Genomic DNA, 21815 nt, shown 5'->3' with positions numbered 1-21815 from the left:
TGCCCCTCCCAATATTTTTTTCATTTTTTGTCTGTATGTGTTGAAAAATGTATGCAGAACTTTTGTTTTCACATTAAATTCTATCGAAAAACATTTTTAGGTCTTGATGATATTCCATCTGGTTATTTATGAGTCATTCTATTGTAGAAAGTTTTTTCAATTAATTTTTAAATTGTGGTAAAATATACGTAACAGAATATGTCATCTTACCCATTTTTCAAGTTTACAGTTCAGTCATGTTAAGTACATATACATTGTTTTGCAACCAATCTGCAGAACTCTTTCTCATCTTGCAAAACTCCAACTCTGTACCCATTAAACAATAGCTCCCCATTCCTTTCCCCACCTCCCGCCTCTGACAACCGCTATTGTGCTTTCTGTCTCTATGAATTTGACTGTGACAGGTACTTCATAGAAGTGGAATCATACAGTATTAATCTTTTTGTGACTGGCTTATTTCACTTAGGATTATGTCCACAAAGTTCATCCATTTCATCACATGTATCAGAATTTTCTTTTTTTTTAAGGCTGAATAATATTCCATTGTTTGTATATCACATTTTGTTTATCCATTCATCACTTGAGTTGCTTCTGCCTTTTGGCTGTTGTGAATAATGCTGGTATGAACGTGGGTGCACAAGTATCTGTTTGAGTCCCTGCTTTCAGTTCTTTTGTGTATATGCCTAGAAGTGGAATTGCTCGATCGTATGGTAATTCTAGTTTTTGAGAAACTGCCTATAGTTTTCCATAGTGGCTGCACCACCTTACACTCCCACCAACCGTATGCAAAGGTTCCAGTTTCTCCACATCCTTTCTAACGCTTATTTTGTTTCATTTGTGATAGTAGCTATCCTAGTGGGTGTGAGGTGGTGTCTCACTGTGGCCTTGATTTGCATTTCCCTAGTGATTAGTGATGTTCAGCTTCTGTTCATGGGCTTATATAGCCATTTGTTCATCTTCTTTGGAGAAATGTCTATTCAAGTTCTTTGCCCAGTTTTTAATTAGGTTGTTTGTTTTTTGTTGTTGCTGAGTTGTAGGAGCTCTTTATATATTCTGGATATTAACCCCATATCATATATATGATTTGCAAATATTTTCTCCAGTTCCATAGGTTGGTTGCCTTTTCACTCTGCCGATTATGTTCTGGGAGGCACAGAAGTTTTAAATTTTGATGTAGTTCAATTTATATACTTTCATTACCTGCGCTTTTGGTGTCATATCCAAGAAATTGTTGCCAAATGCAGTGGCATAAAGCTTTTTTCCAATGGTCCATTAAAACCCAATTTTTCTCTATTCTGGATAATGTTGGAACAAACGGCTTCATGCATGTAGTTTTCTTGGCATTGTTTTACTCTTCTTTCAGAAGGAAAGATGAAATATCAAACCAGTTTTGTCTTCTTAAAGCCCATTTTTGATGATAACAAGCAGAGCAGGGGATATCACTTGTCCTTTTGGCAAAAATTGTGTTTCTGAAGGCAAGGTCTAAGGCCTTAGAGAAGCATTGAGTGTTGCCCTTTTTGCTAATTGTACAAAGTTAACTCCAGTGCTCCCCCTGGGACTGTGATTTTTAAACAGCATGGTCCCAGAAAGCAGAGCTTCCATTAAGAGCAGCAGGGGTGAGTACATGCAATTTTTTCTTCAGCCCTCAGATCTCAGGTCTCAGGGCTGCAGTGAAAGATGTGGATGACAGCTGTAGGCTGATTAGATTCAGGTGGCCCTGTGCTTCATTTATAATCCCCAAGAGTCCAAACCCCCCACACATTTGAAGGGGAGAAAAGTCATTCTGGAAAATTCTAAGAACTAAACATTAAGTAAGTTTAGAACATTTTCAGAAAAATGAAAGACAAAAAATTCCTGCTATTCACTACTTTGGGCAGGAAAATTGCATTTAAAGAAACACATTCAGTTAGGGACTGTTTTACAGTAATGATGCCCACTTACGTAAGTGAGAAATGTTCCTTTGAGAATCAAATATATACATTCTCTTCCACTGCGTTTCAGGAAATAAAATCTTCATCTATCCAATTTTTAATATCTTTGAGAAACCTTAAAAAAAAGTCCAAGGCAATGTTGGCGACTATCAGAATGAGGATCAATTACTTCCTTTCATTCACGACAGGTTTTCTACCTTTGGGTGACTCATACAGAGAGAAAATTTTAGAGTCGTTTTATTACTGATGGTTCATTTTTAAAAAGCAAATGCGGTGAACATAAGAGGCCCTCTCATGAAAGGATTCCAAAAGATACCTTGTGTTTTGTAAAACGTATGTCTGTTTTTGAAATTGTTTTTTAGAGACAGGGTCTCACAATGTTGCCCAAGCTGATTTGCAACTCCTAGTCTCAAGCAATCCTCCTGTCTCAGCCTCCCAAAGTGCTGGGAGTATAGGTGTGAGCCATCATGCCTGGCCTTGTTTTTTAACTTTTTATTTTGGAAAATTTTATACATCTTCAAAAGTACGTAGAATAATTTAATGAATTCTGATGTTCTTGTCACTCAGCTTCAATAATTATCAAGTCAGGAACAGTCTTGCTTTGTCTATCTTCTGTTCCCTTTTAATCTCTTTGCCCCAAATTATTTTGAAACAAATCCCAGTCAACATATCATTTTATCTGTAATTACTTTCATATATCCCTCTAAAGAGTAGAAACTCCTTTAAAATATAGCCACAGTACCATTGCACACCAAAAAATGAATACTAATTTATTAATATAATCCAATAATCATCAATGATCATTTATCTGATTGTTTTTCTTTTTAATATTTTTCTCTTTGTCATAAGGAAAAACTTAGTACAGTGAAGAACTTTTACAATGTAAACACCAGTGTAACTACTATCCAGGTAAAGTTCTCAGACATTTCCAACACTCCAGTGCCCTCCTTTGGGCTCCTTCTCAAATTGATATTTCTCCAGAGGAAGCCACTGTCCAGACGTCTGTCATCATCAGAAGTCAGAATAGTGGTTTTGGATTTCATATACATAGACTCATCTAGGATATACTCTTTTGTATCTAGCTTCTTTCACTCAACGTTATTGCTTATGAGATTAATTCATGTTATTGCATTGAGTGAATATGCTGCAATACTACATCTGTTCTACCGTGATGGATGCTTGAGTTATTTCCACTTTGAGGCTAGTATGAATAACACTGCTATTAACATGGTATATGTGTCTTTTCGGGGAGCATAATCATTCATTTCTGTTGTGAAAATTACTGGTTTACCCAGTAATCCCATGATTGGGTATATACCCTAATGAATATAAATTGTTCTGCCATAAAGGCACATGCATGCGTATGTTCATTGCAGCACTATTCACAATAGCAAAGACATAGAATCAACCTAAATATCCATCAGTTGGAGACTGGATAAATAAAATGTGGTACATATAGCTGGGCGCCATGGCTCACGCCTGTAATCCCAGTAGTTTGGGAGGCCAAGGCGGGTGGATCACGAGGTCAGGAGATGGAGACCATCCTGGCTAACATGGTGAAACCCTGTCTCTACTAAAAATACAAAAAATTAGCCGGGCGTGGTGGTGGGCACCTGTTGTCCCAGTTACTCGGGAGGCTGAGGAAGGAGAATGGCGTGAACCCGGGAGGCAGAGCTTGCAGTGAGCTGAGATCGGGCCACTGCACTGCAGCCTGGGGGACAGAGCGAGACTCCATCTCAAAAAAAAAAAAAAAAAAAAAGGTGGTACATATACTGTGCAATACTATGCAGCCATAAAAAAGAATGAGATCATGTCCTTTGCAGGAACATGGATGGAACTGGAGGCCATTAGCATAAGCAAACCAATGCAGGAACAGAAAATCAAATACTCCATGTCCTCACATGTAAGTGGGAGCTAAACACTGAGTACACCTGAACACAAAGAAGTGACCAACAGATAGCGGGGCCTGCTTGAGGGTGGAGGGTAGGAAGAGGGTGAGGATAGAAAAACTACCTATTGTGTACTGTGCTTATTACCTGGGTGATGAAATCATTTGTACACTAAACACCTGTGACACAGTTTACCTGTATAGCAAACCTTTACATGTACCACAACCTAAAATTAAAAAAATTAATGACAACTATATGTGCATAAAATTAAACCACTGTTAAATCCATTAGAGGCTAGATGCGATAGCTCACGCCTGTAATCCCAGCACTTTGGGAGGCAGAGGCAGGTGGATCACTTGAAGTCTGGAGTTCGAGACCAGCATGGTCGACATGGTGAAACTCCATCTCTACTAAAAATACAAAAATTAGCCAGGTGTGGTGGCATGAACCTGAGGTGCCAGCTACTCAGGAGGCTGAGACACAAGAATCACTTGAACCCAGGAGGCGGAGGCTGCAGTGAGCCGACCACTGCCCTGCAGCCTGGGTGTCAGAGCAAGACTCTGTCTCAAAAAAAAAAAAAAAAAAAAAAAAAAAAAAAAAAAAAAAAAATTCATTAGAACAAATAATAAAATTATCAAGTTCATAATTAATAAAACAAGTTACTAGGGTAGGCATATGTTTAGATTTAGTAGACACTGATAAGCGACGTAGGAGAATACTAGTTGTTCCACATCTCACTAACACTTGAAAGTGTCAGTCCTTCCTGACAACCTAAGTAGTATAGTGGTATCTCATTTTGGTTTTAATTTGTATTTCCCTGATAACTAATGATTTTCAGCATTTTAAATATGTTTATTGACTTTTGGATACCCTCATTTGTGAAGTGTCTATTGTAAGATTTTGGCAATCTTTTTAGTAAGCTTTCAGTCTTTTTTTTTTTTTTTTTTTTTTACTGATTCATGGAAGGTTTTAATGTATCCTGAAGATGAGCTCTTAGTTGGATATGTGTATTGCAGATATCTTCTCCCCGTCTGTGGTTTGCTTTTTCCAATCGCTTATGACTGAACAGAAATTCTTAATTTTAATTGTCTTGATGTCTGGTAAAGTAAGCATCTAGCTTTGTTGCTGTTCTTCAGATTTGATTTGGCGATTCTAAATCATTTACTTTTCCATATAAATTTGTTTAATTTTTTAAACTTTTAAGTTCAGAGGTACATGTGCAGGTTTGTTACATAGATAAACTTATGCCATGGGGATTTGTTGTACAGATTATTTCATCACCCAGGTATTAAACCTAGTACTAATTTTTCATTTTTTCCAATCCCCTCCCTCTTCCCACCCTCCATCGGGCCACTGCACTCCAGCCTGGGGGACAGAATGAGACTCCGTCTCAAAAAAAAAAAAAAGAAAATGTGGTACATATACTGTGGAATACTATACAGCCTCAAGTAGGCCTCAGTGTCTGTTGTTCCCCTCTATGTGTCCATATATTCTCATCACTTAGCTCCCACTTACAGCAGAACATTTGGTGTTTGGTTTTCTGTTTCTGCATTAGTTTGCTAAGGATAATGGCTTCCAGCTCTATCTGTGTCCCTGCAAAGGACATGATCTCGTTCCTTTTTATGGTTGCATAGTATTCAATGGTGTACATGTACCACATTTTCTTTATTCAGTCTATCATTGATGGGCATTTCAGTTGATTCCAAGTCTTTGTCTTTGCTATTGTGAATAGTGCTGCAGTGAATATACACGTGCATGTATCTTTAAAATAGAACGATTTATAGTTCTTTGGGTATATACCCAGTAGTGGGATTCTTGGGTTGAATGGTATATTAGTTTGTTTTCATTGCTGCTGATAAAGATATACCCGAGACTGAGACTGGGTTATCTATCTATTTATTTATTTATTTAGAGACAGAGTCTCGCTCGGTCGCCCTGGCTGGAGTGCAGTGGCGCGATCTCGGCTCACTGCAAGCTCCGCCTCCCGGGTTCCCGCCATTCTCCTGGCTCAGCCTCCCGAGTAGCTGGGACTACCGGCGCCCTCAACCGCGCCCTGCTAATTTTTTGTATTTTTAGTAGAGACGGGGTTTCACCGTGGTCTTGATCTCCTGACCTTGTGATCCGCCTGCCTTGGCCTCCCAAAGTGCTGGGATTACAGGCGTGAGCCACCGCGCCCGGCTAGACTGGGTAATTTATAAAGAAAAGAAGTTTAATTAACTCACAATTCCACATGGCTGGGGAGGCCTCACAATCGTGGCAGAAGGCAAGGGAGGAGCAAAGTCATGTCTTGCATGGCAGCAGGCAAAGAGAGAATGAGAGCCAGGTGAAAGGGGGAATGCCTTATACAACGATCAGATCTGATGAGGCTTACTCACTACCATCCCCGCCATGATTCAATTGTCTCCCACTGGGTCCCTCCCACAACACTTGGGAATTATGGGAGCTACGATCAAGGTGAGATTTGGGTGGGGACACAGCCAAACCATATCAAATAGTATTTCTGCCTCTAGGTCTTTCAGGAATCGCCACACTGTCTTCCACAATGGTTGAGCTAATTTACACTCCCACCAACAGTGTAAGAGTGTTCCTTTTTCTCCACAACCTTGCCAGCATCTGTTGTTTTTTGACTTTTTAATAATAAACATTCCGACTGTTGTGAGATGGTATCTTATGGTGGTTTTGATTTGCATTTTTTTTTTTTTTTGAGACGGAGTCTCGCTCTGTCCTCAGCTCTCTCAGGCTGAAGTGCAGTGGCGCCATCTTGGCTCACTGCAGCCTCTGCCTCTCAGATTCCAGAGATTCTCCTGCCTCAGCCTCCCAGATAGCTGGGATTACAGGCACGCCTGGCTAATTTTTGTATTTTTAGTCGAGACAGGGTTTCACCACGTTAGCCAGGCTGGTCTTGAACTCCTGACCTCAGGTGATCCACCTGCCGCAGACTCCCAAAGTGCTAGGATTGCAGGCGTGAGCCACCGCACCCGGCCGTATTCTTTTAAAGATAAAAAACTCAATGAGTTTGCTTTTATTCTTCCAGTTTGTATTCTGGACTATAGGATTTAAAAGTTTATTTCATCCTTTTTCCTATGCACAGAGTCCTGGGTCCCAACAAATGCTGATATACTTAACTGATTGCTTTCTCACATACTACTACGACCCAGCAGCCTTAGAATAACAGTACCCACTTGTCCAGTCCAGTAAGAATATGATTACTGAAAGCAGGTTAAGATTTTTCTTTTGGCCACCTTTTGGGGTCAGTTTTTAAGGCTATTTCACAATAGGGATATACTGTCAGATTACTGTGTTGTAAAGTCTCTTGGACTAGTTCTGCTCTGGTGTTATGTTACCAACTGGATTTGCTTTTAGGGATATTTAAGTCACTTTCTTTTGACTTTAGGGGTTGCATTATTAGCATCCAATATTATTGTGAATAACTTTTACATGGTTCCAAAATGAAATCTACAAAACAAGATGTATAAAAGGGAACTTCATTTGCATCCTTGTTTCTTCTTCCCTATTCCCCTCCCTCACCTTATAGGTATCAATTTTGAAAAAAATGTTATAGATTATCCTACCATTGTTTTTTCAATATCAGCAAATATTTAGTCGTCTTTTTTTTTTTTTTAAGTAGGTTTTTCACTATGGTTTATTTCACTCGCCCCAGTTTTTGTATATCTTCTGGTATTTAGAAAGGTTTGTATTTGGGTTCTAATGCTTACCTTTATATGCAGCCTTCACATAGCACTCCCACTCCCCTCTTGTTTGGTCTTTGTCTGTTGGTTCCAAATATGAGCAGTATTGAAATGAGCTGGGAGCCTCTTCCTCCCGCTCCACAGCTCCAGTTTTGAACTAATGACCTTCGTACTCTTTGGGAACATTTCCATATCTCCAAAATGAATGCATTTTGTGTAGAGACACATGCATGGTCCACAATTGATTAGGATGCAGTAAGTTAACTTAGGATCACTTGAAATATGTGAAGTTTAAGAAAAAAAAAGTGGACTGGGTGTGGTGGCTCATGCCTGTAATCCTAGCACTTTGGGAGGCCGAGGAGGGTGGATCACTTGAGGTCAGGAGTTTGAGACCAGCCTGGTCAGTATAGTGAAACTCCATCTCTATTAAAAATACAATTAATTAGCCAGGCGTGGTGGCACCTGCCTCTAATCCCAGCTGCTTGGGAGGCTGAGGCAGGAGAATGACTGGAACCCAGGAGGCAGAGGTTGCAGTGAGCCAAGATTGTGCCATTGCACTCCAGTCTGGGCGACAGAACAAGACTCTGTCTTTAAAAGAAACGACAAAAAAACCAAGGACCAAGTGAACCATGTTAGATCGAGCTCTTCTAACAGCGAGTGATGTGCAGCCTGAGAGGACAACCGCCCGCCCCGAGTGTGTTGTCACGTGCCCGATGCACCCGGTGCTGTGGGGGTTTAACCTTGGGCTGTTGCTATGGTTTTTTTCCCCCACTTAAATGATAAGATGGTATGTGAAGTCAAAAGGGCCAGGTTAGGTACCATGAATAATTAATTGCCACAGCTCTCAGAAACCTAATTTTAGCCAAGAATAAGAAGCAGATGTGGCAACAGTAGGCCCTAGTTTCAGCTTCCTTCATTTTTCAAATGGCAAAGTGGCTAATATGTAAGCAGGGAAAAGGAGGGAAAAGTCGCAGTACACAGCACTTGATTGAGATGCGTCTGTTCCTGAAAGACAGAATTCTGTGTCATCCCTTCCTTCACCGACTCGGATTTGCGGAACACCTGCTATGTGTGTAAGGTGGATATGATATGTATAGTAGGGTAGGGTATGCCCTACTATACATACTGTTATGCCCAAATAGTGCTATGGGATGAGAAAAACTAACATGTATTTTGAGGCAGATTGTGGGGATGACAGATGCTACAAAAGTCTGCGGTTTGATCTAGGTTCATGGGTGTGAGCGCTGGTTAGGGATTCCTCACAAGGGAATTGACCTTCCCATTTTTTTTTCATGTTGGCTTAAGTAATCTATTAAATGGGATAAGCGGACTATTATTAACTATAGAATTTAGGTAGGTACTAAGTAGATGAAAAAGAAAATGGTAGCAGAAGGTTAGTGTTAAATAGAGTCCTGGATGGCACACATACTGTCTTTCTCTGACACACACACAGTGCACCAGGAGAAAAATGAATATGCATACCCTTTAACTCAGTAATGCTACTGCTAGCATTTTATCCCAAGAATATATTTGACCTTGCCTGCCAAAATGTATGTACAAGATATCCATTAGGCATATGTGTGTACACACACATTCAGACACATGTAAGCGTGCACCTTCTCTTTCCCGTAGACACACACATACTCTCACTTTGCATATATTCTGTATTTATAGTCAGAGATAGAATACATTGTTTCATGCCTTTTTATAGTGACCATATAGTATTTGCATAATAAAAAATCAATAAAATGGTTTTCATTTAAGAAGGTAGTTACAACTAGCTTTTCCTTTTAGTGGAATTTATAGAGATCTGGATTTTGTACTATTTTGGATTTTGAAGCAGAACATTTATATTCTTTTATTCTTTAAATTGATATTGATTTGCTTTCATTTTTGGCTTACAACAAAATCAGATGATTACAAGGGGGAATGGCTGACTCTTAGGGAGGCATTCCTAAGGTTCTCGGATTTGATGAGTGACTTTGTGAAGTCTGACTCAGTGAAGAGACCCTTTGATATACTCTAGAAACTAGACTGATTTTCTGTGTTGAACATTTGTAACAAGTTTTGCATTTTAAAAATGATCTAACTGGTAACGGTAGAAGATTATTTTAAAAATGAATAATAACCATCTTTCTTTGGCCAAGGTTTTGTAGTTGTCAGTTTGTTTCTATCTTTTTTTTTTTTTTTTTTTTTTGAGACAGAGTCTCACTCTCGCCCAGCCTGGAGTGCAATGGTGCGATCTTGGCTCAGTGTGACCTCCATCTCCCCGGTTCACACAATTCTCCCTGACTCGGGCTCCTGAATAGCTGGGATTATAGACACCTGCCACCACTTGCTGCTAACTTTTGTATTTTTAGTAGAGATGAGGTTTTGCCATGTTGGCTAGGCCTGTCTGCAACTCCTGACCTGAGGTAATCTGCCTGCCTCAGCCTCCCAAAGTGCTGGGATTACAGGCGTGAGCCACTGCGCCTGGCCTGTTTCTACCATCTTTATATTTATTGTGTCAACTCTTTAACAGCCACAGTTAAAAAGTGTACTAAGGCAGTGTCTGTTCTCATTTGACTTTTTGTTTGCCTTAATTTGAAGAATCAGAGGCAAATTCTATCCTGGCAGATAGAGCTGTAAACCACCTTGCCTCTTTACCTTCTTTATTAGGGTAATTTAATCTGCTTGATGACCTTAACTTCTTTTATCCAATTAGGAGGATTATATGGTAATCGTGATATGTCAAATGCTTTTAAAATAAAATTTTACAATGAAAATAATTTTATTGTGTGTGTGTGTGTGTGTGTTTTTTTTTTTAACAGAAATCATAGCCCACTAATGAGTTTTGGAGCCAGCTTTGTCAGTTTTTTGGTAAGTTGATATCTTAAGACCTACTGGCATGAAAGAAACAATTATATAAAGTAATGTCTGTTAGTGGCTACCAGTTATATAGATATACTATTGTAGAAAGTCTTTTAGAGTCTAAAACTGAAGTCAAGTTTTTGCCTGTTACCAAATGCCTATGAAATAATCTGTCTTCCCTAATTTTAAAAATACAATGCTTACATCTTATTTATAGGGTACTATATTTTAACCAAAGTCCTTTTTAGAATAAAAATGTAATGGAAAGAACTTTAATAATTAAAATTGTATTCGAGGTAGAAAAAAGGTCTGGGTTTGGGTAATAAAGGTTTGCTCTAAAATTATTGAGTAAATGTGGACTAGAGGACAAGTTAAATGAGCAGAGCTAAAATTTGTCTGTTAGTATTACATTTCCAAATATGAGTATTTGGGAATTGAGGAAGTAGGTTGCAGTTAGGTTTTAAAGTACATTGGGCAATGTGGAAAATGGGATACTTCCATTTTCCAGAAACAGTAATAGCATCACACAAATTATTTTCAAACACGTAATTTTTTTAAAATTGTGTAACAGCAAGAAAAAAAAAGTCGTGATAGAGACTGAAAAAGAGAAAGCATTTAGATCCAAGATTTAGAAAGATGTCAGCAAATGGGCGTGGCACAGCCTGGCAGTGCTCTACCACAGGTACCACGCCAGCTGCCAGTGAAAAGTTTTTATTCAAGGTATTTATTTCCTCTTATTGCCAGTTAATGCAACAAAAATGTTAAGGGCTATTGTTTGAACGAATACATTATTCCCAACCCTAAGGAACATGGTACTGGGTGGCGGTTGTAACATTAGAACCCAAGTGATTATAAGGGCTGCAAATGAGATCTAACCAAAGGGTCTTGGCTGAGTCTGGTGGTGGAGGAGGAGGAGAAGCAAGGCCACAGCAGGGTTGAGATTTCAGCAGCTTGAGAGGAGGGTTGGGAAGAAGAGTGTGGCAGGGAGGTCTGGGCTGAGGTTTGGCTAGAATGGAAAAGTAGGTTAGAGCCATACTGAGGAAGCCTGAAAGGCCAAGATGGAGCTGGTAGAATTTGATAGGAAATGAGGAGCTGGAGACAGTAGGTTCATCAGGTCCTTCCAAGAACCAGGTATCCTGCAGCAAGTCTGTCTCTGCCCCTGTAAGCCCATTCATCTCAGAAACCTCAGTTCTACTGTGTAAAGTCACAGGTGTTCAGCAGACATTCACTAGATTTCCCCTACCTCGTTAAATGTGGCCTGAAAAAGTCCACTAGGATCAGGTGCCTAGTAACAAGCTGTCATGGAATTTTTAAACATAGACAATATAAAATGGATTCCTTATAAGTGAACCTACTGGAATTGCAGTCCCTGGAAAGTCTGAAGATTTTCTAAGAGTACCTACAAGCTGTTGTTTCATTAGCATTTCTGTGCAGTTCTTGGCGGAGCCAGGGATCCATATGTGGGTGGAATGAACTTTTGAATTAGACACCATTGTAAAAACTGAATTGAGCAGACCAATCAGAAATTATAGAGAATTTTTGTTACCATGTTTAATAACTGCAACAACAAAAATTGTAGAACAGTAATGGCAAGGACATTTATTACCATATTTTTTTCATGATGATGTGATAGAGGTATAATCTTATTTCATGTTGAGATTATAGTTTCTTTAAATGAATAGATTATGCCATAACATTGTGATTCTTTTGCTTGCAATAAATAACTTAAGTGTTTTTTTATTTGGAGTTTTGTAATAAATTGGCTTAAATTTTCTGATACTGATTCATTCATTCATTCATTCATTCATTCTTTCTTTCTTTCTTTCTTGGAAGAATGCCATGATGACATTTGAGGAAGAAAAAATGCAGTTGGCATGTGATGACTTAAAAACCACAGAAAAACTGTGTGAAAGTGAAGAGGCTGGAGTAATTGAAACAATCAAGAATAAAATTAAGAAGAATGTAAGTACTGCGGCTTTAGGTTGTGGACTGTGTGCCACTGATTTAGAATATCACTTTTGTTCATTTAGAACAAAAGCTGTTTGCTTGGTTTTGTATTTAGAATATGACTGAAAAACCACAATGTTTCTTATGGTTTTTGGTCATATAAAATGTATCTCTTATAAAAACAAAAGCTGCTTTCAGTCCTCCAGAGCTATTCAGTGTATGTTCTTTTGATATCTTACAGTCATCTTCTTCCATAATGGGCCGTGTGGCAAGGGCTGTTTTAATGAGGTTTTCCTATATGTAATTCAAGTAGGATACGATGACAGTTGATGAATAATAGAATTGCATTTTGGTATAATTCTGGAATTCAGCTGTTTACCTAATTTTCCCCAGGCCTCACCAGCCTTTGGTTGCAAATAGTCATAATACCATCAGAATCCAGTTTTCCTGACTTTCCCCTCACCATTCCAGTGCAAAAGTGCTAGGCTATGGAGAGGCATCCTCCTAACTCTGATGTTACCCGGAGTGCCCAAGGGTCTTGCATATGTCACTGACAGATCAGTCTGTTGGATATAGTCATCAGAAGCCACCTGTCTTCTGCTCCTGCATGCCCGTGCCCTGCCTATGAAGCATCATAGGAGACTGCTTCACCTCTGCTCTTGTTTATGGTGTCCACCATGAGAAAGCCACTGATGGGCCAAGGGTCCCACCTCCTGATGCTCCAGAGGGCCAGAATTTTCCTAGCTTCCTCTCTCTCCAGCCTGACACATCCTGCACAGCAGATGTTGTTACAAACGAGGAAACAGAAACATCTTGACATTTTCCCAAGTGAATAGAATAGTGAGTGCTGGGGCTAGATTTGGAACAACAGTGACCACGATGGATTATGCTAAAATCCAGAAAAAGGGAAACAGATCATTCTGGTGTGTCTGTGTGTATACTGTTGACATATTTGCAAAAATCCTATTATTTCTTCTGTCATTGTGATAGCATATAAAGGTATTTAACTTATTTTATTCAAGTTTATTTTGTACTAAGAATGCAGAATGTTCTATTCTGGAGTGTTCTATTCTTCATTTTAGAAACATTATGATAAAGACCAATGTTTTATAATGTCTAATCAATGACCAAGTGCTGTTGACTGTTTTTCTTAAATACCTCTTGAATTCATTGACTGCTCTCCATCCTTACTGCCATCTCTGTAGGTCAGACACTATCCCACCTGTCTAAGACACATGGGTATTTCTGCCTCCAGTCTCACGGTTCTTTAATGTAGGGGTCCCCAGCCTCTGGGCCATGGACCTGTACTGGTCTGTGGCCTGTTAGGAACCAGACCACAGGGCAGGAGGTGAGCTGAAGGGCGAGTGAGCATTGCCACCTGAATTTTGCTTGCTGTCAGATCAACAGCGTCATTAGATTGTCATAGGAGCATGAACTGTCTATGCAAGGGATCTAGGGTGCACACTGCTTATGAGAATCTAACTAATGCCTGATGATCTGAGGTGGAACAGTTTCATCCTAAAACCATTAACTCATCTCCTCCCAACCCCCAACCCAGTCCATGGAAAAATTGTCTTCCATGCAGCTGGTCCCTGCTGCCAAAAAGGTTGGGGACTGCTGCTCTAATTCATTGTCCATAATATAGTCACTAAAATGCAAATTTCTTGCTTGCTTGGTTTTCAGTGGCCCCCCTCACCAGCCATTGCCGTTATAATAAAGTACAGACTCCTTAATGTGGCTGACTTGGCATTTACATTTCCTCTGCCTGGAACATTCTCCTCCCTCGTTTCCTGGTTCCTACTCCTCTTTAGTTCTTTCTAGGTGTCCTTTTCCCCAAGGACTCTTGCTTGAGGCCCCCTGCCCTGTTAAGTGTGTCTCCTACAGGTTCCCGTAGTTCCCTGTCCTTACCCTTCAGAGAGCTTTCCACAGTACACAGTAATATGGTCTATTTTCCTCAGTAGAATGAAAGCTTACATGTCTGCCATCAGTATCTAGTACCATGTCTGGCACCTGTGTTAATAATTAACATTTGTAATGAGTCCTTGCAGTTTAAAAAGCATTTTCACATTCAGTATCTCATTAGCCCTCCCAACAATCCTGCACAATAGATGCTATTACAAACGAGGAAACAGAGCATCTTGACATTTTCCCAAGTGAACAGAATAGTGAGTGCTGGGGCTAGATTTGGAGCGGTGACCACATGGATTATGCTAAAATCTAGAAAAAAAAGGAAACAGATCATTCTGGTGTATCTACTGTGTATACTGTTAACATATTTGCAAAAATCCTATTATTTCTTCTGTCATTGTGATAGCATATGAAAGCTATTTAACTTATTCAAGTTTACTTTGTACTAAGAATGCAGAGTGTTCTATTCTGGACTGTTCTGTTCTTCATTTTAGAAACGTTATGATAAAGACCAATATTTTATAAAAAGTGACTTGACTTTTTGCATATTTGTATTTATATGACATATTTCAAGTACTGTTTGTGATTTATTCAAAACTAATTTTTAATTCCAGAATATTTTCTCCTTAATGGAAATGTAGTCAGTTTCTGATCTTTACATCTCAGTTGCATGCCTGAAAAGAATGCCCCTGATGTTATCCTACCTGAAGACAGGTGGCTGCAAAGTTGACTTTTCAGGTTATCTACTTAAGGAATATATTGTACTTTTAATGATTTTTATTTTGGATAAGAAAGACTTTACATTTTTTTTTTTTTTAAAGGTGAAACTCTGAAGATTTTTGTTGCTTTTCGTATTCCCCATGAACTCAGTTTGTATCACTTAGAATATTTTTGTCTTTGAGTTACAGGGCTCAAACAAACAAAACAAAGTTAGACTAATGGGAATTTGGAGCTGCCAGGCTCATAGGATAAATTTGTTCTTGGCTTTGAGTGCCAGGTTTCACAATTCCTATGTAAAATTATTTTGTACAATAACCTAATACTGTTTTGGGGGACTAACATTGTTGTGTGTGATGTATCAGTGTGGACTTTCTTTCTGCCAAACAGGTTGATGGCCGAAAATCCGCCCCCTCTATGGTTGATCGGCTTCAGAGGCAGATAATCATAGCTGACTGTCAGGTGTACCTGGCTGTGCTTTCATTTGTAAAACAAGAATTGTCAGGTATGCTGAAGCGTTATTCTTAATGATTTTCACTATTCAGTGCACACAATTAGTAATACGCTTTTTAAAGAATGCCTTGTATTTCAGTCTTTGAAAACGTGGCGCCTCTTTGGAGCATGATTCTGATTTATTACTGGGGAAATTGAAACCACAAGTATTTAATGTGTGTTTAGTGGAGCAGTTTTTGTGCCAGAGTCTGTCTCATCCTCTTGTCTCAAGGGAATTCTGTCATACTTACAGCAATTGCTAGTGCCTTTTATATGTATGTAGATGTATAATACTTTTTCTTTGTGGGAATCAGGTTGTGATCATAACCTTTAAAGTGAAATGTAACTGGCTTAAATTTACGGTTTTCAGGAAGTTGTTATTAAGGCCTGAGTGCCTTCAATGGTTTCACGTATATTAGGAGATCGTTAAAGATCATTAAAGATTTGCTAATATAGTGGAATTACCTGCATTTTAACAAACTAGTGAGGGATATAAACTAATTTCTTAATTAGTCTGTCCAGAACAAACGCTTTCTAGGTTTAGCTTTAATTTCTTGAGTGAAATAGATTCAAGTGAGCCTCTAAAGCTTGTCCTATGACTGAGTCTAAAATTGACCTAATTATTTTAATTATGTGGTTATGGTGGTCTCTGATATTGACAGCAGAAACTTGCCATTTTGGTAGATAGAACTTACTTGAAAAAACTGAAAATTCTAAAAGGAAATCAATTCAAATTCACTGTCAGAAAGATATTTTCTCCTAAACCTTAAATGAAGGATCTATTTCTTTTAAATTATAACATACTCTTTTCTTTCTAGCCTATCAGAAGCCAGTTTTTCCCCCTTTTTCTTATTTCTCTTGCTGTTTCCATCTTTGTCTCTGTCTCGTACCAGGGATGCTTTGCTTCTGTTTGGCTGAAGTCAAAAGTGGAATTTAACTTTTATTTTGACCTCTGAAATTTGGACTTCTAAATATTGATCTTTCTTTTAAAATATGTTCTATGATGTACATTCACTGTTTGCTTTGGTTCAATACTTCTTTTTCTCCTTAACCCTCTTCTAAGGACTCTTCTAATAATACCTTACTTATATGGTCAAGAACTCCTAGCTCATGTGAATTTTCTATAATACAGTAATGTCAAATCCCCCATTTGGAGTGCACTGCTGACTCAGATACAAAAGAGTACCGGAGCTTATCTGGACCTCATTGGTCAAGACAAGAGCTCTGTGATTTTTTACTCCCTTTTCCTGACACTCAAAGACTCTTGTAAGGAGCTAATTTTAACCATTAAGAAAATATCTGGCCAGGTGCCTTGGCTCACACCTGTAATCCCAGTACATTAGGAGGCTGAGGCAGGCGGATCACTCAAATCAGGAGTTCGAGACCAGCCTGGCCAACATGGTGAAACCCCATCACTAATAAAATACAAAAATTGGCTGCGTGTGGTGGCAGGCGCCTGTAATCCCAGCTACTTGGGAGGATGAGGCAGGAGAATCACTTGAACATGGGAGGTGGGGGTTGCAGTGACCTGAGATCACTCCACTGCACTCCAGCCTGGGTGACAGAGCAAGACTTAGAAAAGGAAAGAAAAGAAAATACCTGTTGAGAGAGGAGAATAAAGCAAATGTAATAAAAGTTAAAGTGTGAGAGTGTATCAGAACTTTTTTTTTTTTTGAAATGGAGTCTCGCACTGTTGCCTGGGCTGGAGTGCAGTGGCACGATCTCGGTTCACTGCAACCTCTGCCTCCCAGGTTCAAGCAATTCTCCTGCCTCAGCCTCTGGAGTAGCTGGGATTACAGGTGCCTGCCACCACACCTGGCTAATTTTTTGTATTTTCAGTAGAGATGGGGTTTCACTATGTTGGTCAGCCTGGTCTTGAACTCTGACCTCGTGATCTGCCCGCCTCGGCCTCCCAAAGTGCTAGGATTACAGGAATGAGCTGCCGCGTCCAGCCAGAACTTTTTAAATGAGTATATCTGTCTTTCATTTGTTCAATCATTGATCTAGTCAACAAATAATTATAGAGCACATGCGGTGTGCTAAGCACTTAGATAAGCAAACACAGACCTAGTCCCTGCCCTCGTGAAGCTGAGAATTATTAGATAATAGTATTTATATTTAAGATTATTCTGATTGTAAAATTACTAAATATTAGTATGGAAAATTTTGGAAAGATAGAAAGCAAGTCATCATCTCCAATTTCAACACTTAGAGAAAATCTCTTTTTGTTAATAACAATCTGCTTTATATTTCTTTATCTTTTATGCAAAATTGAATCTATAGTATTTTGTATCTTATTTTCTCTTTTTCAATTATACTTTGGATATTTTCCCTATGACTCAGTTTCAGAACATAATTTTAAATAATAGTGTGTTAGTTTGTCATATGAATATGCCCTAATGCATTTAATCAGTTCCTCATGGACATTTAGATTGGTGTGCATTTTTGGGGGATATTAGTGAGGTTGAACATGCTTTTGCATTTTATCCATAAACTATATTTCTTTCACAAATTATCTTCACAGCCTTTGCCTATTCTAATAGTTTGATATTATTGTTACTTAATCCTGTTTATCATAGTATTTGACAGCATTCTTGGTTCTTCCTGAAGTCCTGTGATTTATTGAATATGATATTGACATTGAAGTGAAATTCTCATAGGCATGAAAGCCTTGGGTTGTCATAAACTTATGTAGTGGTTATTGCTTTGTGAATAGCTCAGTATTTGTTTCAAACAAAAACAACCAACAGTGTGCTCTATTTGCCTTTCAGACACCCAGTGGGTTATTAAGCTACAAATAATTTGTTTACTTCATTGTTGGGATCTGTATTTCTTAGAAAACATTTTACATGGATAATTTTCTTGGGGGGAAAAAAACTCACAAAGCTCCTTGTTGGAGATGTTTGTTAATGGATGGCCCTCCCCACCCCTGGAGCAGGGCAGCACTGAGGGGCCAGGGGCACACACACAGGCCAGAGCTCTGGTAGAGATGAGCCAATGTGAACTTTTTAATGGTTCATACTTTAAAAAAAAAAAAAAAAGTTTCTCGCTCTGTCATGCAGGCTGGAGTGCAGTGACAAAATCTCGGCTCACTGCACAACCTCTGCCTCCCAGGTTCAAGCAATTCTTGTACCTCAGCCTCCCAAGTAGCTAGGATTACAGGTGCATGCCACCACTCCTGGCTAATTTTTTGTATTTTTAGTAGAGACGGGGTTTCACCATATAGCCAGGCTGGTCTCGAACTCCTGCTCTTAAGTGACACCCACCTTGGCCTCCCAAAGTGCTGGGATTGCAGGCATGAGCCACCATGCCCAGTCAATGCTTCTTACTTTTAAAAGAACTTGTGTTTATCTCATTTAAACTTCCTTATAATGAATTACTCCGTCATCTCTTTAATTTCCCATACTATTTTATATCTTTTAAATTCACTCTATTATCCAAGGGTCTTTTATTGCAGCAAGAATATATTTTGTGATAAAAAGAAATTATTTTTAAAACATATTTTATGGCACTTGCCACCTTGTTTTATTGTAAGTTTCCTTTATTTCCTTTTGGATTTGAAGAGAGGGCCCATGTCTTTCTCACCTTTGTATTCTTGACGACATGTATACTCCAGTTTTCCTTAGATGAGATTGTTTTCCTGCTTTGACAGGTGAGACAGTTGTGGTTGAATGATTTATGCAGCTTGTTGATGATAACAGAACCAGGGCCTGAACCATGGTTTTCTCGTTTCCTAACTGAAATCCTGGTGCTGTCCATGTGCTCCCATTGTGCTACCACCTGCCAAGTGGCCCAGAAACCTGGGTTTCTTGGGGCCTTCTCCCTCAGGTGCTCCCTGTGCCCTTGGCTAGAATAGTAGCCACACTGCCTCCTGCTCCCCTCTGGGCCACACTCTTTGTTGCTGCTAGAGCATCTTTCCAGAACCGCTTAAACCCATGCTTTAAACACTTAGCTGGCCTGCCTCACCTGCAAGGCAAGGCCTGAATTCCTTTTGTGCAGAGCATATAAGACTCTTTCCCAGCCCCCTGCCCTTCCACTACCTCATCTAGCTGAGCCGAGGTTCTCACACTTCCCTGAATACCCCCTGCTGCCTTGAGCTTTTCTTCACCTTACCCTGTCGGTGTGGAACACCCCTACCCCCTTTATCTTTCTCTTATGCTTAATCAAGTAGAGCCCAGGCCTTCCTCCTTTGTACAGCATTCCCTCCTCATGTCAATCCTGGCTGTGTCACCTAGGCTGGAGATCATAGCTCACTGCAGCCTTGAGCTCCTAGGTTCCAGTGATCCTCTTGCCTCAGCCTCTTGAGTAGCCGGGACTACAGGCACGTACCACCACACCTGGCTAATTTTTAAAAATGTTTTTGTAGAAATAGGGGTCTCACTATGCTGCCCAGGCAGGTCTTGAATTCCTGGGTTCAAGCGATCCTTCCACCCTGTCCTCTCAAAGTGTGGGGATTACAGGTGTGAGCCACCATGCCCAGCCAATCTGGCCTTTGTTGTGCTATTACTTACATCCTGTACATCACCATTTACTGCATGTATCGCATAGCAATACTCATATATATTTACATGTCTGCCTAAAGCGTTAGGCTACATGCTCCTTGAGGGCAGGGACTGTGCAGTCTACCTGCTGTTTTACCTCTTCTCCACATATGTTGAGCATTTCCTGTGTGCCCACATGCTGTGAGATGATAGGTGCTGGTAGTCTAGAGATGAATGAGATGCACCTCATGCCCTGGGGGAACTCATGGTTTGGCAGTAGGAAAAAATAAGTAAGTAAATAAATTCTAATTCAGGAGGATACTTCAGTCATAGGCACATAAGTTAGTCATAGAGGTTGCACAGGGAACAAGTGATTCTGAATCTTTGGGAAGATCAAGTATCCCTTATCCCTGAGGAGGGTTATAAAGAATGAAGGTCTGTTTCCTTCTCTGTGTCCTTAGACCCTGGTAGACCTCTGTGTCCTTTTGCCTAGAACATGGTGGGTAGATATGAAAATCCATTTATACCTAGTGTTCCATTATTGGAATGCTAAGCGTGTGGGAGTTATTTATATCCTACTGTTCAAGTCCATTGCCAGGATCTGATTGCAAAAATTCAAAAATTTGCAACCTCAGGCAAAATTAAAGGGAGGAAATGGAGGAAAGGTAATGCCATTCAGGAAGATATTGGGATTGGAGAAGTGAGCCTTTTGGAAGTCTGTTGGTGACATATGAAAAAATGCTCATCATCACAGGCCATCAGAGAAATGCAGATCAAAACCACAGTGAGATATCATCTCACACCAGTTAGAATGGTGATCATTAAAAAGTCAGGAAACAACAGGTACTGGAGAGGATGTGGAGAAATAGGAACACTTTTACACTATTGGTAGGAGTGTAAACTAGTTCAACCATTGTGAAAGACAGTGTGGCGATTCCTCAAGGATCTAGAACTAGAAATACCATTTGACCCAGTGATGCCATTACTGAGTATATACCCAAAGGATTATAAATCATGCTGCTATAAAGACACATGCACACGTATGTTTATTGCAGCACTATTCACAATAGCAAAGACTTGGAACCAACCCAAATGGCCATCAGTGATAGACTGGATTAAGAATATGTGGCACATTTACACCATGGAATACTATGCAGCCATAAAGAGGGATGAGTTCATGTCCTTTGTAGGGACACGGAGGAAGCTGGAAACCATCATTCTGAGCAAACTGTTGCAAGGACAGAAAACTAAACACCGCATGTCCTCACAGGTGGGAATTGAACAGTGAGAACCCTTGGACACAGGAAGGGGAACATCACACACTGGGGCCTGTTGTGGAATGGGGGGAGGGGGGAGGGATAGCATTAGGAGAAATACCTGATGTAAATGATGAATTAATGGATGCAGCACACCAACATGGCACATGTATACATATGTAACAAACCTGCACGTTGTGCACATGTACCCTAGAACTTAAAGTATAATTAAAAAAAAAAAAAAAAAGGTCTGTTGGTGAAGGTTAAAGATAACAAGGCAGTGGGCTGACTGGTGAAAACTAAATCATCTTTTGTCCTTCAAAGTCTTGGGCCAGGCACGGTGGCTCACACCTGTGCACGGTGGCTCCTAGCACTTTGGGAGGCTGAAGTGGGTGGATTGTTTGAGTCTAGGAGTTTGAGACCAGCCTGGGCAACATGGCAAAACCCTATCTCTACTGAAAAAACAAAAAATCAGCCAGGCTTGGTGGCGTGTGCCTGTAGTCCCAGCTACTCGGGAGGCTGAGGTGGAAGAATCACCTGAACTTGGGAGGTCAAGGCTGCAGTGAGGTGAGATAGTGCCACTGCACCGTAGCCTGGGCAATCCAACTGAGACCTTGTCTCAAGAAAAAAAAAAGGTCTATTATTTGGGTCACAA

The 21815-nt window shown here is 39.8% G+C and overlaps 1 protein-coding gene across 6 annotated transcripts in view; it reads left to right on the top strand.

Annotated features, from left to right (window-relative positions):
- Window positions 1–21815, top strand: part of TTC39C (tetratricopeptide repeat domain 39C) — a 140632-nt gene that overhangs the window by 61263 nt on the left and 57554 nt on the right. For 5 of the 6 annotated variants that reach the window (XM_065533987.2, XM_005587019.5, XM_065533986.2 and 2 more), the window contains exons 2-4: window positions 10320–10368; window positions 12193–12321; window positions 15322–15436. In XM_065533987.2, the coding sequence (XP_065390059.1) occupies window positions 10336–10368; window positions 12193–12321; window positions 15322–15436 (277 nt within the window). In that variant the 5' untranslated portion in view covers window positions 10320–10335. The remainder of the gene's footprint in view (window positions 1–10319; window positions 10369–12192; window positions 12322–15321; window positions 15437–21815) is intronic. The other variant, XM_074022715.1, reaches the window with a different exon arrangement.

Source organism: Macaca fascicularis, chromosome 18 (assembly GCF_037993035.2).
Source record: "Macaca fascicularis isolate 582-1 chromosome 18, T2T-MFA8v1.1".
Lineage (NCBI taxonomy): Eukaryota > Metazoa > Chordata > Mammalia > Primates > Cercopithecidae > Macaca > Macaca fascicularis.
Note: the sequence above shows the minus strand (reverse complement) of the source record. Positions and strands in the feature narration are given on the sequence as shown.